The following is a 13,589-nucleotide window of genomic DNA, read 5'->3' as shown; positions in this document are numbered from 1 at the left end:
CGCCCGTGCCGCGCAGATCCCGACGCCCCTGCCCCTCCCACCGATCACTCACACCCGGCGGGATCAGGGTCACAAGCGGGGGGTCTTGCGGGAGGAGCCGCCGGTTCACCGCGTCTGGAGCCGGGGCCTTGGTCTGACCGGCGGGTGCCTGTTTCTGCTTTACCCCCCCTCCCCCGGCCCCCCGCTAGCGCCCCGGGATGCCGTCTGGAGCCCGGATGCCCCACCAGGGGGCGCCCATGGGCCCCCCGGGTTCCCCGTACATGGGCAGCCCTGCTGTACGACCCGGCCTGGCCCCCGCGGGCATGGAGCCCGCCCGCAAGCGAGCAGCGCCCCCGCCCGGGCAGAGCCAGGCACAGAGCCAGGGCCAGCCGGTGCCCACCGCCCCCGCGCGGAGCCGCAGGTGAGTGAGGGGGGCCCAGCGGCCGAGGGGGGTGTGAAGGGGCAGGAAGTCAGGACCCGCAGCGACGAGGTGGAGGAGCGGGAATTCCAAGGGTGAGGAAGAATGATGAACAAGGAATGAGTAATCCTGGATGGGGTGCCCTCGGGGGAGGTGGGCTTAAACGAGAGGCTGAGCGGGCACTGGTCTGGTTCCTTTGTGTTCCTACAGTCGTCTGAGGCTGCAGCCGTTGGCAGCCAATACCCCTTTCCTGCATGCGCCCCTTGCCCTTCTCCTTGCCCCCCCCCTCCCCCCGCAGTCCCTCCCTCCATTCCTTTCCTCAGGTTCTGGGGGATGCTTCCGTCTTTAGGGTGGGGCCGGGCTGGCAGGAGGAGTGAGGGCAGAAGTTTTAGGACTGTGTGTCTCCAAGCGTGTTTCTCCAGGCGACCCTTCTCAGAATCCCCAAGCTTGACTGTTAAAAATGCCCCCAGGCCATAGCTTCTAAATCCAGGGGCGGAGCCTGGGAATTGGCCCGGTGGGTGGGTGGTCCAGCAGCATCTTCTACCCAGCACTGCTCTCAGGTGATTTGTATGCACTGAGAGGTTGAAGAAGTACTATTATTCGGTCCTCTGCGCCAGATCTGCCCTAAGCCACCTGGGCCAGCCCATCTCCTTTTCTGAGCCACCTGGTGGTACCCCAAAAGTCCATGCTGGCGCCTGGTGAGAAAGATTTCCCTCTGGATTTCAGTATTTAGCCAAGCACACATGCTTCCATTTGCACAACAGATGGATTCCTATAAAAGGTATAGTCTGCATTTTACCTCATTATAAAATATTTTTTACACATCAAGGAAACACCATTTATAGGAATTCCACGATGAATTCTTGTGCAAAGTGAATCGTCCTTTGGTGCAGTAAATACTAATTCCCTGAACTATCTTGTATAAATGTAGCATTTCACATAGATAATTTGTTTTAAACAAATCACACCTTTAATGAAAGCTGTTTGCCTAGCCTTGGAATAGAATTCTGAGCAGGGATGGTGCTGTGGTGGAGAACACCACATGGGGGCAGTATGGAGCCATCCTCTAGCCTGTGTTCTAATCTCTAATCTCGACCTGTCACGGTTTCCTTTTCGGGGGTCCGAAGCAGCTAGGGAGTCCAGAAGAGTCCAAATCCCAGCTTCTCACCCAGGTCCAGCCCATTTGGCCTTTGTTCTTTAGTTCCTAGTCCTCAGTCGCATCCACACACACACACAGACTCTGGATCCCTGAGTGGTGTGTCCCTTGCCATGTTAGCAGGTGGTCCACATGAATGAATGCTCCTCTGCCCATCAGTGTCCCCCTACGGAGCCCAGGGTGGCAGGGCTGCAAGTCCTCACCGGCTTCACACCATCACCTTCAGCTCCAGGGACTGGGAACCAGGGATGGTTGCCTCAGTCCATCTTGGAACTAGAATGTTTGCCCCTGCTTAGCAAAAAAAAAAGTCCTCAGAACCTGTTCTCTCTCCTTCCTCTGTTCCCCAAATCCTCCCCAGCTTCCCTCAAACATTGCAGCTCCTATCTTTTGGCACCTCCCCCACCCCTACCCCCACCCAAATCTAAATTTCTCCAGTCCTGTGGATGTGGTGAGATGGAAAGGGGCTTCCAGGCCAGAGAATGGATGCTTCCCACGGGAGGACAGAGTGCCAGTTCCACACACACCATCGTAGCCCCTTGGGCGGGCAGACGAGCGGGCTGTGGGAACCTCAGCCAGGCTGGCGGAGATGTCGGGATAATTTAGCAGGTGGCCTCGTTACTCCCAGATCTGTCACCATGGTAACCTGGTTTTTTCTTTAAAAAATGTACAGTGCCAAGAGGAGGAAGATGGCTGACAAAATCCTCCCTCAAAGGGTGAGTGCCTTTCACAGCAGCCCCCAGCCCACCCCCCACCCTTCGCTGCTCCGCCTCCTCTCTTCCCCCTGTGCTGCCCCTCCCCTCCCCCCTCAGGAGCAAAGCTTCAGCGTCACCGTCACTTTCACTTTTTGTTTAAAAAGCTAATTAAGAAGTGAGGCTCCCCAGGCTAGAGGGAGAGGGGGGTGGGGCGGGGGGAAGGAAGGGAGCCCCAAGGGCTAGAATCCTTGGCCTGGGGTTCGGTGGATCAAATTCCAGTGGTCCTAAGACAAAAGCGTGAAACAAAGAGGACAGAAGCTGGGGGATCAGATGCTGGTAAGTGGAGTGAAAGGAACAGAAGCTGACCAGAGGCAATGGACATCATTAACTGGACCCAGGCGAGCTGGGTAGGGAGTATATGGTTCGGACATCAGGTGCAGGTGCTGGGTGAGATGCCAGGGTAGAGGCAAGCAACCACCAATCATCTCAGGGACTCCAGAGCCCCTAACCACTTTGCAGAGACCCAGGGAAGCCCAGCAGCTCTAGGGCAAGGGCATAACAAGATGAGGCTCCCCAGTTGCTACCTCCTCCCCTAGAGAGCAATTTTTATCTCTGCCCATTGAGGCTGATGGATGAATGGATATGGGTCTCAAAAGTCCTTGCCCTGAAATTGGACAACTCCCCTCCACATTCTTTGTATCCTGGGATCGCATGACACTCTAGGATTGACTGATACTCCCACATTCCATGTTACAAGATTTGTTGAGGCCCTGATTCCTTCTTCTTGCTCCTACTTCAGATTCGGGAGCTGGTCCCTGAGTCCCAGGCATACATGGACCTCCTAGCATTTGAGAGGAAACTGGATCAAACCATCATGCGGAAGCGGGTGGACATCCAGGAGGCTCTGAAGAGGCCAATGAAGGTGCTGTAGTTTGGGGATAGGTATAGGGCTTTATGTACGATTCCCAGAATGGGGAAGCAGGGTTGCTCTGGGAGAGCACACAGTCTTTGCTCTGTACTATTCTCTTTATTTCTACAGCAAAAGCGGAAGCTACGTCTTTATATCTCCAATACTTTTAACCCTGCGAAGCCTGATGCTGAGGATTCTGATGGCAGCATTGCTTCCTGGGAGCTTCGGGTAGAGGGGAAACTCCTGGATGACGTACGTCCTGGCCCAGGTCTCTCCAGGTGTCCTGGGGTGGGTATGGGGCTGAGTTGAGAGACAGAACAAAACATTTATACTAAGGCTTAGGGTGTCAGCCCTAGCCAGTGGTGGGTGGGCCTAGAGAGACAGCTGTGGGTGAAGAGGATTGTATCTATCCATGCTGCCCCATCCTACCAGCCCCACCCCACTCTCAACTTTGCCTCATTCTGCCCCCATGGTCCCTGTTCTGCCCCCACGGTCCCTATTCCTTTCTCACAGCCCAGCAAGCAGAAGCGGAAGTTTTCTTCCTTCTTCAAGAGTTTGGTCATTGAGCTGGACAAAGACCTTTATGGCCCTGACAACCACCTAGTTGAGGTAAGACTCCTTCTGCCCTTGACTCGCCACCCTTCCACAGGCCCAAGTCCCTTAAGGGACCCACAATTTTAGGTCAGAGACAAGCCCCAGACCCCACAAATACAGATGGGTCTATGATAGTGACCCAACTCTTATCACCGGGACAGTGGCACCGGACACCCACAACCCAGGAGACAGATGGATTCCAGGTGAAGCGGCCAGGGGACTTGAGTGTGCGCTGCACCCTGCTCCTCATGTTGGACTACCAGGTCTGTGCCTGCCCTCACCACCCTGCAAATGCTATTCCAGGCCTGCCCATGCCCAGGCATAGCCAGCCCTTGGCCCCCACCCCAACCTTTTTCCTTATACAGGATGGGCCTAGTCCCCAAGAAACCCCACTGTCCTCTCTACACCAGAAGGATGATCCCAAGGAGCCCAGGCAACATATCCCTTATTCCCAAGCTGCTTGGCCCTGAGCTTTTTCTACTCCCTCTATCTAATTTTCATGGTCATCTTTCCCAGCCTCCTCAGTTCAAACTGGACCCCCGCCTGGCCCGGCTGCTGGGGTTGCACACGCAGAGCCGCTCAGCCATTGTCCAGGCCCTGTGGCAGTATGTGAAGACCAACAGGCTGCAGGACTCCCACGACAAGGAATACATCAATGGGGACAAGTATTTCCAGCAGGTAACCTCTCTCCTGAATCCAGGGATCTGGGAAGCAGGCAGTTATCCAGCAGGGGAATGACCTCTAATAAGGTAATGACCACTCATCCATTCCAGGTTTCTGTTTATCAGAAACAGTCCATATTCATAGTCTTGCAGTCACGAGACCAGGGTTCTCGTCCAGGATTTATCATGAATTAGTCCTATGCTGCAGCCAATTCATTTTAGCCAACTCTATAATAAACCCTTCCCAAGTTAGGAAGATCCAGAACTCTACAAAGCCAGTAGCTGGGTTCTAGTCCTGGGTCTAAACTTTTGATAAGTTACTTAGCTACTTGAGTCTTTTTCCTTATCTGTGAAATAGAGTGGAAATACCTGTCCCATCTAACCCATTGCGCAGTTAGGAAATTCAAATTGCTGTGACAGCGATTTGACAGAATTCTACCAAAGTGAGGTTATTATTAATGCATTTAAAAAGCAGCACAGCAGGTAAACATGAAAAATAAAAATAGCAGTGACATTTATTGAGCACTTAACATGGACCAGGCACTGCTCCAAGCACTTTACATATATTAATTCATTTAATTCTCACAACAACCCTGTGAGATAGGTACTATTATTATCTCCACTCTAGAGATGAGGAAACTGAGGCCTACGATGTTATAAACTTGCTCAAAGTTATGCAGTAAGTGATGGAAGCAGGATTTATACCTAAGTAGGCAGGCACATGGCCCAAACTCTCAACACTGCACTATACTGACCTTCCTTGTTAGCATTCCACCACCACCCATCCCAGTCCCATCCCTATGAGCACTGAGGAAGTGGCCTTAGTTCTAGCTTCTTGCAGCCCTTCTAGAATGGAAGAATCTAGAAGAGAAGTTTTGCTCTCTTCAAGCATGAAAGGGTACTATGTCTTCTCTCCCCCATTCTTCTGTTTCAGATTTTTGACTGTCCCCGGCTGAAGTTTTCTGAGATTCCCCAGCGCCTCACAGCTCTGCTATTACCCCCTGACCCAATTGTCATCAACCACGTTATCAGGTGAGATGACCCCAACTTGCTTCTCAGACAGGGAATTATCTTATTCCCACCTTGCCTTCCCTGCCCTCCCACATCCTCCCACTTCCATCTCTCCTCCCCTCCCTTGTGGATATACCCCAGCCCTTGTGTCCTCGGCCTCTTTGGGGGCATGGTGGACACCAAGACTGGACTTCCCCGGCAGCGTGGACCCATCAGACCAGAAGAAAACAGCGTGTTATGACATTGATGTGGAGGTGGAAGAGCCGCTGAAGGGGCAGATGAGCAGCTTCCTCCTATCCACAGCTAATCAGCAGGAGATCAGCGCTCTAGACAGTAAGGTGAGGCCAGAGCCCGGAGATGGCATCAGGTATTAACCCAGAGCTGGAGTGGGCGGTTAACCCAGAAAGGACAAAATACAGACTTAGACCACAACATGGACTTATGGAGAAAAAAAAGGGACAAATGGCCCTTCCATTGCTGCATGGAGTTCAATCTCATTACAAGTTTAGCCCTGTCCACCCCCACTCTGCTTCTTCCCTGGGACTTTAAGGAATCAGGAGCTGAGGGACTGCCCTTCAAATGAACAGGAGTGAATTCCCTCCTCCCTCTACTTCCCACCATCTTCCTTTTACCCTCCTCTCCCATCATCACCAAGGCCAGGTTGACAGCATCTGTCTTTCTACCTGTAGATCCATGAGACGATTGAGTCCATAAACCAGCTCAAGATCCAGAGGGACTTCATGCTAAGCTTCTCCAGAGACCCCAAAGGCTATGTCCAAGACCTGCTCCGCTCCCAGAGCCGGGACCTCAAGGTGAAGAGGGAGACTCAGGGATTACTGGAGTGGAAGACAAGCACATTTGGAAAGATAGTAAATGCTGAACACTGGTGTCGGGTGGGGTCGTTCTGGGCTTAGGAATGATCCCCACTGCTCCCTCCCAGGTGATGACAGATGTAGCAGGCAACCCTGAAGAGGAACGCCGGGCTGAGTTCTACCACCAGCCCTGGTCCCAGGAAGCTGTTAGCCGCTACTTCTACTGCAAGGTATGGAGAGTCCCTTGCACTTCACCCCTCCCCTTTCCACTCCAGGAAAAGCCTCCCTTTTCAGCTGTTGGCTGCCCTTGCCAAGTTCACATGGTGAAACTCCTCCACTATACCCACCTCAGCCATGTAGCAATTCTCCCTGCCCCCAGGTGCTTTTCCAAAGCAAGGAGAGTAGTCAGGGGGGCTGAGGGTTGTCCTGATCGCCCACCAGGAATACTGTAACCCTGTTCCTGCTTTTTCTCTAAAGATCCAGCAGCGCAGGCAGGAACTGGAGCAGTCGCTGGTTGTGCGCAATACTTAGGAGCCCCTTTGAACAAGCACCACTGTGGACCTTCTGGGCTTGGGCCCTGTACCCCAGGGCCTTGCCATCACTCCTCTTACACCTTTGGGGTGAGGCTGCGGGACTGGATTAAAGGTCATTCATCTAATAGCAGCCGTGTGGTTATTGGAAACTGTGTAGAGAAGAAGGGAGGGAGGGAAAGAGGGCAAGAGGGAAGGGGGAGGCAGTGGGTCCCCCTGAAAAACTCCACACTCCTTCCTGATATTCTTCTCCATACTCCATTTTCCCTAGACCTAAAAACCATTTGGCATAAGACACTTTTAATAACATTTTCTTATTTAAAAAAATACAGCAACAAGCTTTCCACCTGTCCATTCATCATGCCTTGCCCTCCTGGGGTGAAGGCAGAAAAGGGGACTATGAAGAGGTATACGGCCCTAGAGCAATGCTAAGTGCTGTTGGCTTGCTCCTGCTCAAAGAGAGTCATGGCAAGTTGGGCACGGCCCCCCAGCCCCTCCAGGTTGCTGAGGCGGCAACGGTGGTAGAGTTCCTCGCTGAGCCGTGGGCTACAGTCCCGCAGTGAGAACTTCTGCACCAGCCCTGGCTCTACGGCTCGAAAGAGGTGGAGCCCTGAGAACCGGAGGAAAACATCCATCACCTCCAGCCCCTCCAGGGCTTCCTCCTCTTCCTGGCCTGCCAGTTCACCAGCCAGCCGAGCTCGTGCCGCTAGGTAGTCTGCATTGTAGAAGCAGCCCTCAGCAGAAGCCTGTCTGTCAAATCTGCCCCCGACAGAAGCACCCCGGGAAGGGTCAGCACCAGGAGAGGACGGAGGGTCAGGGCCAGCCCCAGGGGGCCCTGGGGGTGATCTCTGTGGTGATAAGGCAGGGTTGAATTCCTGGAAATGGACTGGAAAGAAGGCTTGCCAGCCTGAGATGGCATTCATGCGGCAGCGGTTGAGGACTTCGGGCCCAGGCCTCGTCCACACAGTTGTAAGGAAGAAAAGGGTGTCCACTGGATGCTTTTTCGAGATCACATCCATGAGCCGAACCTGGGAAGGGGCCTCAGCTCGCACAGCGAGCCAGGCCAGCCTCGTCCCAGGGTACCGCCGTTCTAACTCAGCTGCTGCAGCCTTCACCCTGAGAAATGGATCTGGGGCCCCTCGGCCACCATCCCGTGGCCCATAAACTAGCAATAGGGTAAGCAGTGCGTGTTCACGTGGCTCCAGAACACTGGTTGCAAAGGCCTCAAGGAAACCAGGGGCTGCAGCAGCTTCGGCCACAAGAAGTGGCAATACCAGCTGCACCCGAGTAGCCTCAGTGACATAGGGCATAGGTAAGATTTCCACACGACTCAGTGGCCGCAGCAGGCTGACCCTGCGGGCCAGTGCCCGTCGGTGTCCCCGCTGAGTCACAGCTTCCAACAGCAAGTCCAGGGTATACTCCATGCCCCGGGCTGGATCGAAGCGCCGGTAGCCGTTGAGTAGCCGCTGTTTCTGGAAGCGCAGGCGGGGCTGATAGCGCCGGTTCAGCTGCTCCAAAGCAGTCTCCACAGCATCACCCACATCTGCTCTGCTGGCCCCTTGCAGTGGGCACTTGGGAGCACCATCTACACAGGAGAATGTGTGCTGCTCTGTGAAGTAGTCCCAGCCCAGCACCTCAAAACGAGAGTGCGGTGTGAAAGGAGCCGGCAGCCCAACTGGCCAGCTCAGACCTGCCTCCCCCTCAGGGGTCAGCATTGTCAGGTTCCGGATCTGAGCCTAGGTTGGGAGAGAATACAGTTAGGGCACCATCTAGGATCCCTACCCAGCTCTAGTTTCCTGGCTCTGAGTTTACTAGGCTTAGAGCCTGAAAAGCTGAGTTTTGTCCTAACTCCGCCAACATTTATGAGGTGCCCCTTACCTAATCATTCAATTCCCTGTATTTATATTTTTTATCTGTAAAATGGAGAATAGAAATCATACCCACCTTACATGACTGCTGTGAGAAGGAAAAGTGAAAAAAGTGCTTTCACAAAAGTAAAAATATCCTGAAATATAAAGCTCAACAGGTTTTCTCTCCCATATTCCAAGTATTCATATCTCCCATATCAGAAACTTGTTTTCACCTATACTCCACCTCTGACAAATCCCTCACTAAATCAGAGAATTCTTCTACCTTCTCCCCTTGGGCCTTTTTAGGGTAGTTCTAGAAATTCAAGAACTTTGGGATTTTTGCTTCCTCGGTGGAGAGAAATTATTGGAGAGGAGCCAAAACTCTTCTGTCTAAACCTGTACTGAGCCTTCTGATTCTCGAAGTTCACCTGCAAACATCTTTAAATGCATTCAAATCATTCCAGGAGCTCATCGTATTATTGACCTAGACATGCAAGAAATCCTTCTCTCCCAGTAGTTTTAAATTTAGGGATGATCATCCTTTCTATTCCTCCATTAGACTAAGCCTAGCACAGCCTCCCCACTTGCTCAGCTGCCTATTCACTGTAAGCCTGGACATGTCAACCTCCCTCTGATTCTCTGGCCTACCTGCTCTACTTTAGCTCACCTGCAGTTGTTCTATTTCACTGTAAGCCCGATCCAACTCCAGAGCACTGAAGCGTTTGTGTAGCCGGTACATGAGAGTTCCCTCGGAGACAGGGTGCACTGCAAAGGCACTCAGGAAAGCTGAGCTCCCCTCCTTCTCGGGGTCCCTATTTTTGGCCAGTTCAAATGAGCGATACTGCTGCCCCTAGAGGGACCAATCAGACTAATGAATGCCACATGCTGAGATCTGCTGGTCACAAACCGCCCTTAGCCACACACAACCATTCACACCTATTACTGCTACTTTAGAATAGAGGGAAGTAGGAGCTCATTCTAGCGTTACCCTTAACCTCAGTTGTTACTTCCACTATTTCAGACAGGATTTCAGACAGGAGAAAGTAAGGAGGCAACTAATGCTACTCCTTTCCCCCAAAGAATCCCAGTTACTCAAGGGAATAAAAGCCACAAGACAGAAAGTACTCCCAATACTCTGGTCTAGACCACACTTGGGTCTTTGCCTCTTCGGGAGTAGTGGCGATTTGTAGGAAACTCCCAGATTTTTCATAACAGTCATGTAGTATATTGGGGTGGGGGCAGAGGACTGGTGATGAGGGGCATAAATTTGTCTTGGCCAGAGATTCCCTGACAAGATGTTACCTTTGAAGACTCCAGGGCTCTATTACTGTCAAAGGTGAGCAAGGGACTGCCAAAGGGACAGACCAGTGGCTAGAAAGGGTAAAATGATAGAAATGAGCCAGCAGCACCCAGCCTGGAGATCAAGCACTCAGTCACTATTAACTTGTAGGGGGACTGGAATTAACTTAAAAGGCTTGTTACCTGGTGCTGGGAGACACAGCCAATCCCCAGAGAGTCGATGAGACAGCGGCCGAGCCACTCATCAGGACGGGCACTGAGAATGTCTCCTCGGCAGCCATCCAGATGTGGCCGCAATCGAAGCAGGAGACTCCGTGATAACAGGTAGCCGAAGCCACCATGACAGTACCGGGCCTGCTCCCCAGCACCAATGAACTCCTCAGCCCGGCCCAAGTACAGGTCTTGGTTGATACTGAGGTGGCCGGCAAGGGCTGCCAGGCGGGGGGCCTGCACATATGTGTCATCCTGCATTATGAAGAACCAGTCATAGTCAGCCCCAAAGTGTGTGTGAAGATGGCGTAGAGTCTCTGACATGAGCCAAGCCGGCCGCTCGTCCCCATGAGATACCACCTGCATCCCTGCTGGAGCCCGGGCCCCTCGCTGCCCAGTAAAATAGAGTAGCCGAGGGAAGTGGTGGGCCACTGTGCGGTTCACTGCCACGGCCAGAGTGGACAGCGTGGTTCGAGAAGTCAGGACAGCCACAAGCAACCGTTCACGAGAGCCCAGCTCTGTCTGGATGTACCGAGTCCTGTGGAGATACCAGAGTATCGGGGGGTCAAATCCCTAATCTTTAGGAACCTAGCTTGTTCTATATATACATACCCCTAGCAATGAGTGAGTAAGAGTTGGGAAAAGAGAAGGGAGACACCTCCTCATGCATATTAATTGGCTATTGGAGTAAGTGTCCAATGAGTATCTAATACTGTAAATATTTTGGGGAGGGGAGATCTTCTAAGTATGGAGTAGATAGGTTAGATGCAATTCCTGCCCTGTTTAAGAACACTGAATACTAATTTAACACCAATGGGTGAGACCTCCTTGGACCTGAAGAGGAGGAGAAAAAAAAAGCAAAAAACCATGACGGGTAATAAGACAGGAGATTATCTCAAGAAGCCTAACAGGATGGCGATCAATGGAAAAGCAGAGGCAAGTGACTTACAGCAGCCCTAAAGTGAGGTCCAGTGTCTGGGGTCTGTACACACACATAGCTCTCACCTGAGCACCTTCTTGTAGGGCTTGTTGGGATCTCTGTAGTAGGGGACAATCCGGGGTTTGAAGTCTTCATCACTTTGGTCCAGCCGAGTTCTTGAGTCTGGATTCTGTGGCCCTCCCAGCTCTCCCACAGCCTCTACACAGGGATCTTCTCCCTCACCCTGGATCCAGGAAACCCGCAAGAGGCTCAGGCTGCATCCCAGAGACAGCCCTAGGATGAGGGGCAGCGCTGGCCGCAGCAGAGCCAAAAGGGAGCTCAGTCGCATGATGGCCTGCCCTGCCATGTGGGTGCCCCAGAAGGCACAGCCTCAAGGATCAATGGAGCTGCTGGGTGCCTGGCCAGAAGTAGTTTAACCAGAGAACCTTGGGTCAATGAGGTCAACAACAGAGCAAGGCATGTATGCTTCCAGGCCTAGCATTCCCCAGGGTGCTTGACTGTCCTGTCTTCACTATGCCCTCTGCCTGGCAGCTGTCAAGGTATTGGATCTAACTCTCAGCCTTAATAGTAATAAGCATTATAATCAATTTCTCTCACTACTGGGATAAGGGTTCTGTCTTCCAGGGGAAAGGGGAGGAAACAAAACTCAATACTGCCAGACTTAACCCCAAAAGAAGGACTATACAGATGTAGATCCACTATGTGGATCTAAGAGATAGCAGCCACTGATAAAGAACAAGTTAGGGAAAAGCACGTGATCCAACAAAACAACAGCCACCAACCAGAGAAACTTGCCTCAGTCTGCCTTTCCTAACTAACGAACACCTGGCTCAGGTACAATTCTCTGTTTTAAAGGAATAGCTGACTGACTGCTGAAGGCTGGCCCAACAAAAGGGTCACAACAGCTAGGGTAAGCCCCTCCTCCAAGTTAGGAGTGGTCAAGAGCCACCAGCAAAGCAGGCAGAAGTTCTGCCCACCCAAATGAGGTAGACAAATATGGTGACTCAGCACTCATATCCTCTCAGAAAAGCACAATGGCTATTGGAGCCATTTTGCATGGTGGTTCTTGCCCAAATTCCAGATGCGGCGAGGTTGGTATTGCCCCACCTTTCTCTGAGAGGGAGCAGACAAATTACAGTAATTCTTCCTGGTATCTGGTCTTACCAGAAAGGGCCCGAGGCACCAAAAAAAAAAAAGGGGGGGGGATGGGAATTCTGTATAAGGCAAACAAAAGCTCAGCTCAGTTTTTAGATATATTAGATATATATTAGATATATTGCCAGGGGAACAGCAATAGCCTGGGCTACCCCTCAGCGATTAAAGAAATTCTAGTCCTAGAAATAAGGCCAAAAGCTAGTTTTAGCTGTTAGTTTCAAAACAGAAATAAAATCACATCAGGAAGGTGTAGAGAAGAAGGAAGGGAGAATTAAGCTCAGAATGTTCTGATTTGAGAGCAAGAATGGGTACGACAAGCCTTTAGAGGAAGGGCGGCGGGCGGGAGGAATTAAGATCGCGCTTCGTTGAAAGGTATAGGGAGAGGGAAAAGACCCCGGCTCTCAGACCTGAGGCGGGGAGCAACAGGTCTTACTGAACTAGCGGGGGAGCCTGAGCCGGTGGACACTTGGACAATGAGGTGACCACCCGAAGCCCCAAAGAGAGGACCCTGCATCCAGGGCCAGGTGCGCACCGAGGAAGGATAAAGAACAGCCCGGTTCCGGCCGGGGTGCGGCTGTCTCGGCAAGCCCGGTCCTGGGGAGGAGCTGGGGACGTGGGGATGGAGAAATGGGAAACTCCTGCTCTCAGAAGCAGCGCCCCTGACTCCCCTTGCAGAAGTAAGGACGGGGAAGGGGGAACAGACCCCAAAGCTCGGCTGAAGGGCCGGCTCCGCCGCTGCAGCTGCTGCCACCTCACAACCCCCAGCCCGCTCCTTCCTCTTCCGTTCCCTGTCAGTCACTGGTCTCTATGGTGACCGCATCCGGCCGCTCGCTCCTCAGGTTCCTCCTCTATGGTTCCTCCTCCCCCACGCGGGAACGCGTCTCGGCTCCGTCTGGAAGACGCCTGCCGCGGTGTTGGGTCGCTCGCGTTCATTCTCAGGCTTGTGTTCCTGCTTCGGAGCGACGTGGTTGGTGCTGGCCTCACGGTAATAAACGTGTATTCTACAAAGGCTAATCCGAGTGAACACAGACTGAACTCAAAGGTGCCGTAGATCTTCCACTTCACTGGTCTTCTCTGGAAAAAAAAATACCCGTTAATAAACACGCTTCTGCGTCTTGGAGGACTTATCCCGATCCACTCGGGAATCCCATAATTCGTTCATTCATTTATTTAAGAAATGCTTGTTCTTCTACTAATTTGGAGGTATCTTAATGAATACTGGATCAACAAGTGGTGGACACTACAGACATGGTCCCTTCTCTCAGGGACTATTAAACACACACATACCAAAACTATAAATGTCATAATCACAAATTGTGATAAATATCATTATAGAAAAAGTACAGAACCCAATGGGAAAGCATAACAGGA

General features: G+C 52.2%; 2 protein-coding genes across 7 annotated transcripts in view; one reads left to right on the top strand and one right to left on the bottom strand.

Annotated features, from left to right (window-relative positions):
• SMARCD3 (SWI/SNF related BAF chromatin remodeling complex subunit D3) overlaps positions 1-6,894 on the top strand; it is a 33,390-nt gene extending 26,496 nt beyond the window's left edge. For 3 of the 5 annotated variants that reach the window (XM_012525060.3, XM_071215351.1, XM_012525059.4), the window contains 12 exons: positions 189-400; positions 2,224-2,266; positions 3,045-3,167; positions 3,285-3,443; positions 3,669-3,764; positions 3,911-4,012; positions 4,266-4,427; positions 5,346-5,443; positions 5,625-5,760; positions 6,112-6,234; positions 6,363-6,464; positions 6,712-6,894. In XM_012525060.3, coding sequence (XP_012380514.1) covers positions 189-400; positions 2,224-2,266; positions 3,045-3,167; positions 3,285-3,443; positions 3,669-3,764; positions 3,911-4,012; positions 4,266-4,427; positions 5,346-5,443; positions 5,625-5,760; positions 6,112-6,234; positions 6,363-6,464; positions 6,712-6,765 — 1,410 coding nt within the window. In that variant the 3' untranslated portion in view covers positions 6,766-6,894. The remainder of the gene's footprint in view (positions 1-188; positions 401-2,223; positions 2,267-3,044; positions 3,168-3,284; positions 3,444-3,668; positions 3,765-3,910; positions 4,013-4,265; positions 4,428-5,345; positions 5,444-5,624; positions 5,761-6,111; positions 6,235-6,362; positions 6,465-6,711) is intronic. The other 2 variants (XM_058298009.2, XM_004458293.5) reach the window with 1 other exon arrangement.
• CHPF2 (chondroitin polymerizing factor 2) lies at positions 4,909-13,292 on the bottom strand. 2 transcript variants are annotated; one of them, XM_058298007.2, is made up of 5 exons: positions 11,129-13,011; positions 10,097-10,661; positions 9,917-9,985; positions 9,282-9,464; positions 4,909-8,500 (listed from the first exon to the last, which is right to left on the bottom strand). In XM_058298007.2, exons 1-5 carry the CDS (start codon positions 11,407-11,409, stop codon positions 7,193-7,195), a joined length of 2,406 nt encoding a protein of 801 aa, XP_058153990.1. In that variant the 5' UTR covers positions 11,410-13,011; the 3' UTR covers positions 4,909-7,192. The 2 variants fall into 2 exon arrangements, with proteins under 2 accessions (XP_058153990.1, XP_004458351.3); XM_004458294.5 differs by lacking the exon at positions 9,917-9,985 and having other exon boundaries at positions 11,129-13,292.
• Between the last annotated feature and the right edge of the window lie 297 nt (positions 13,293-13,589).

This window comes from Dasypus novemcinctus, chromosome 5 (assembly GCF_030445035.2).
Source record: "Dasypus novemcinctus isolate mDasNov1 chromosome 5, mDasNov1.1.hap2, whole genome shotgun sequence".
Taxonomy (NCBI): domain Eukaryota; kingdom Metazoa; phylum Chordata; class Mammalia; order Cingulata; family Dasypodidae; genus Dasypus; species Dasypus novemcinctus.
This window is presented reverse-complemented; position numbering and strand designations above follow the sequence as displayed.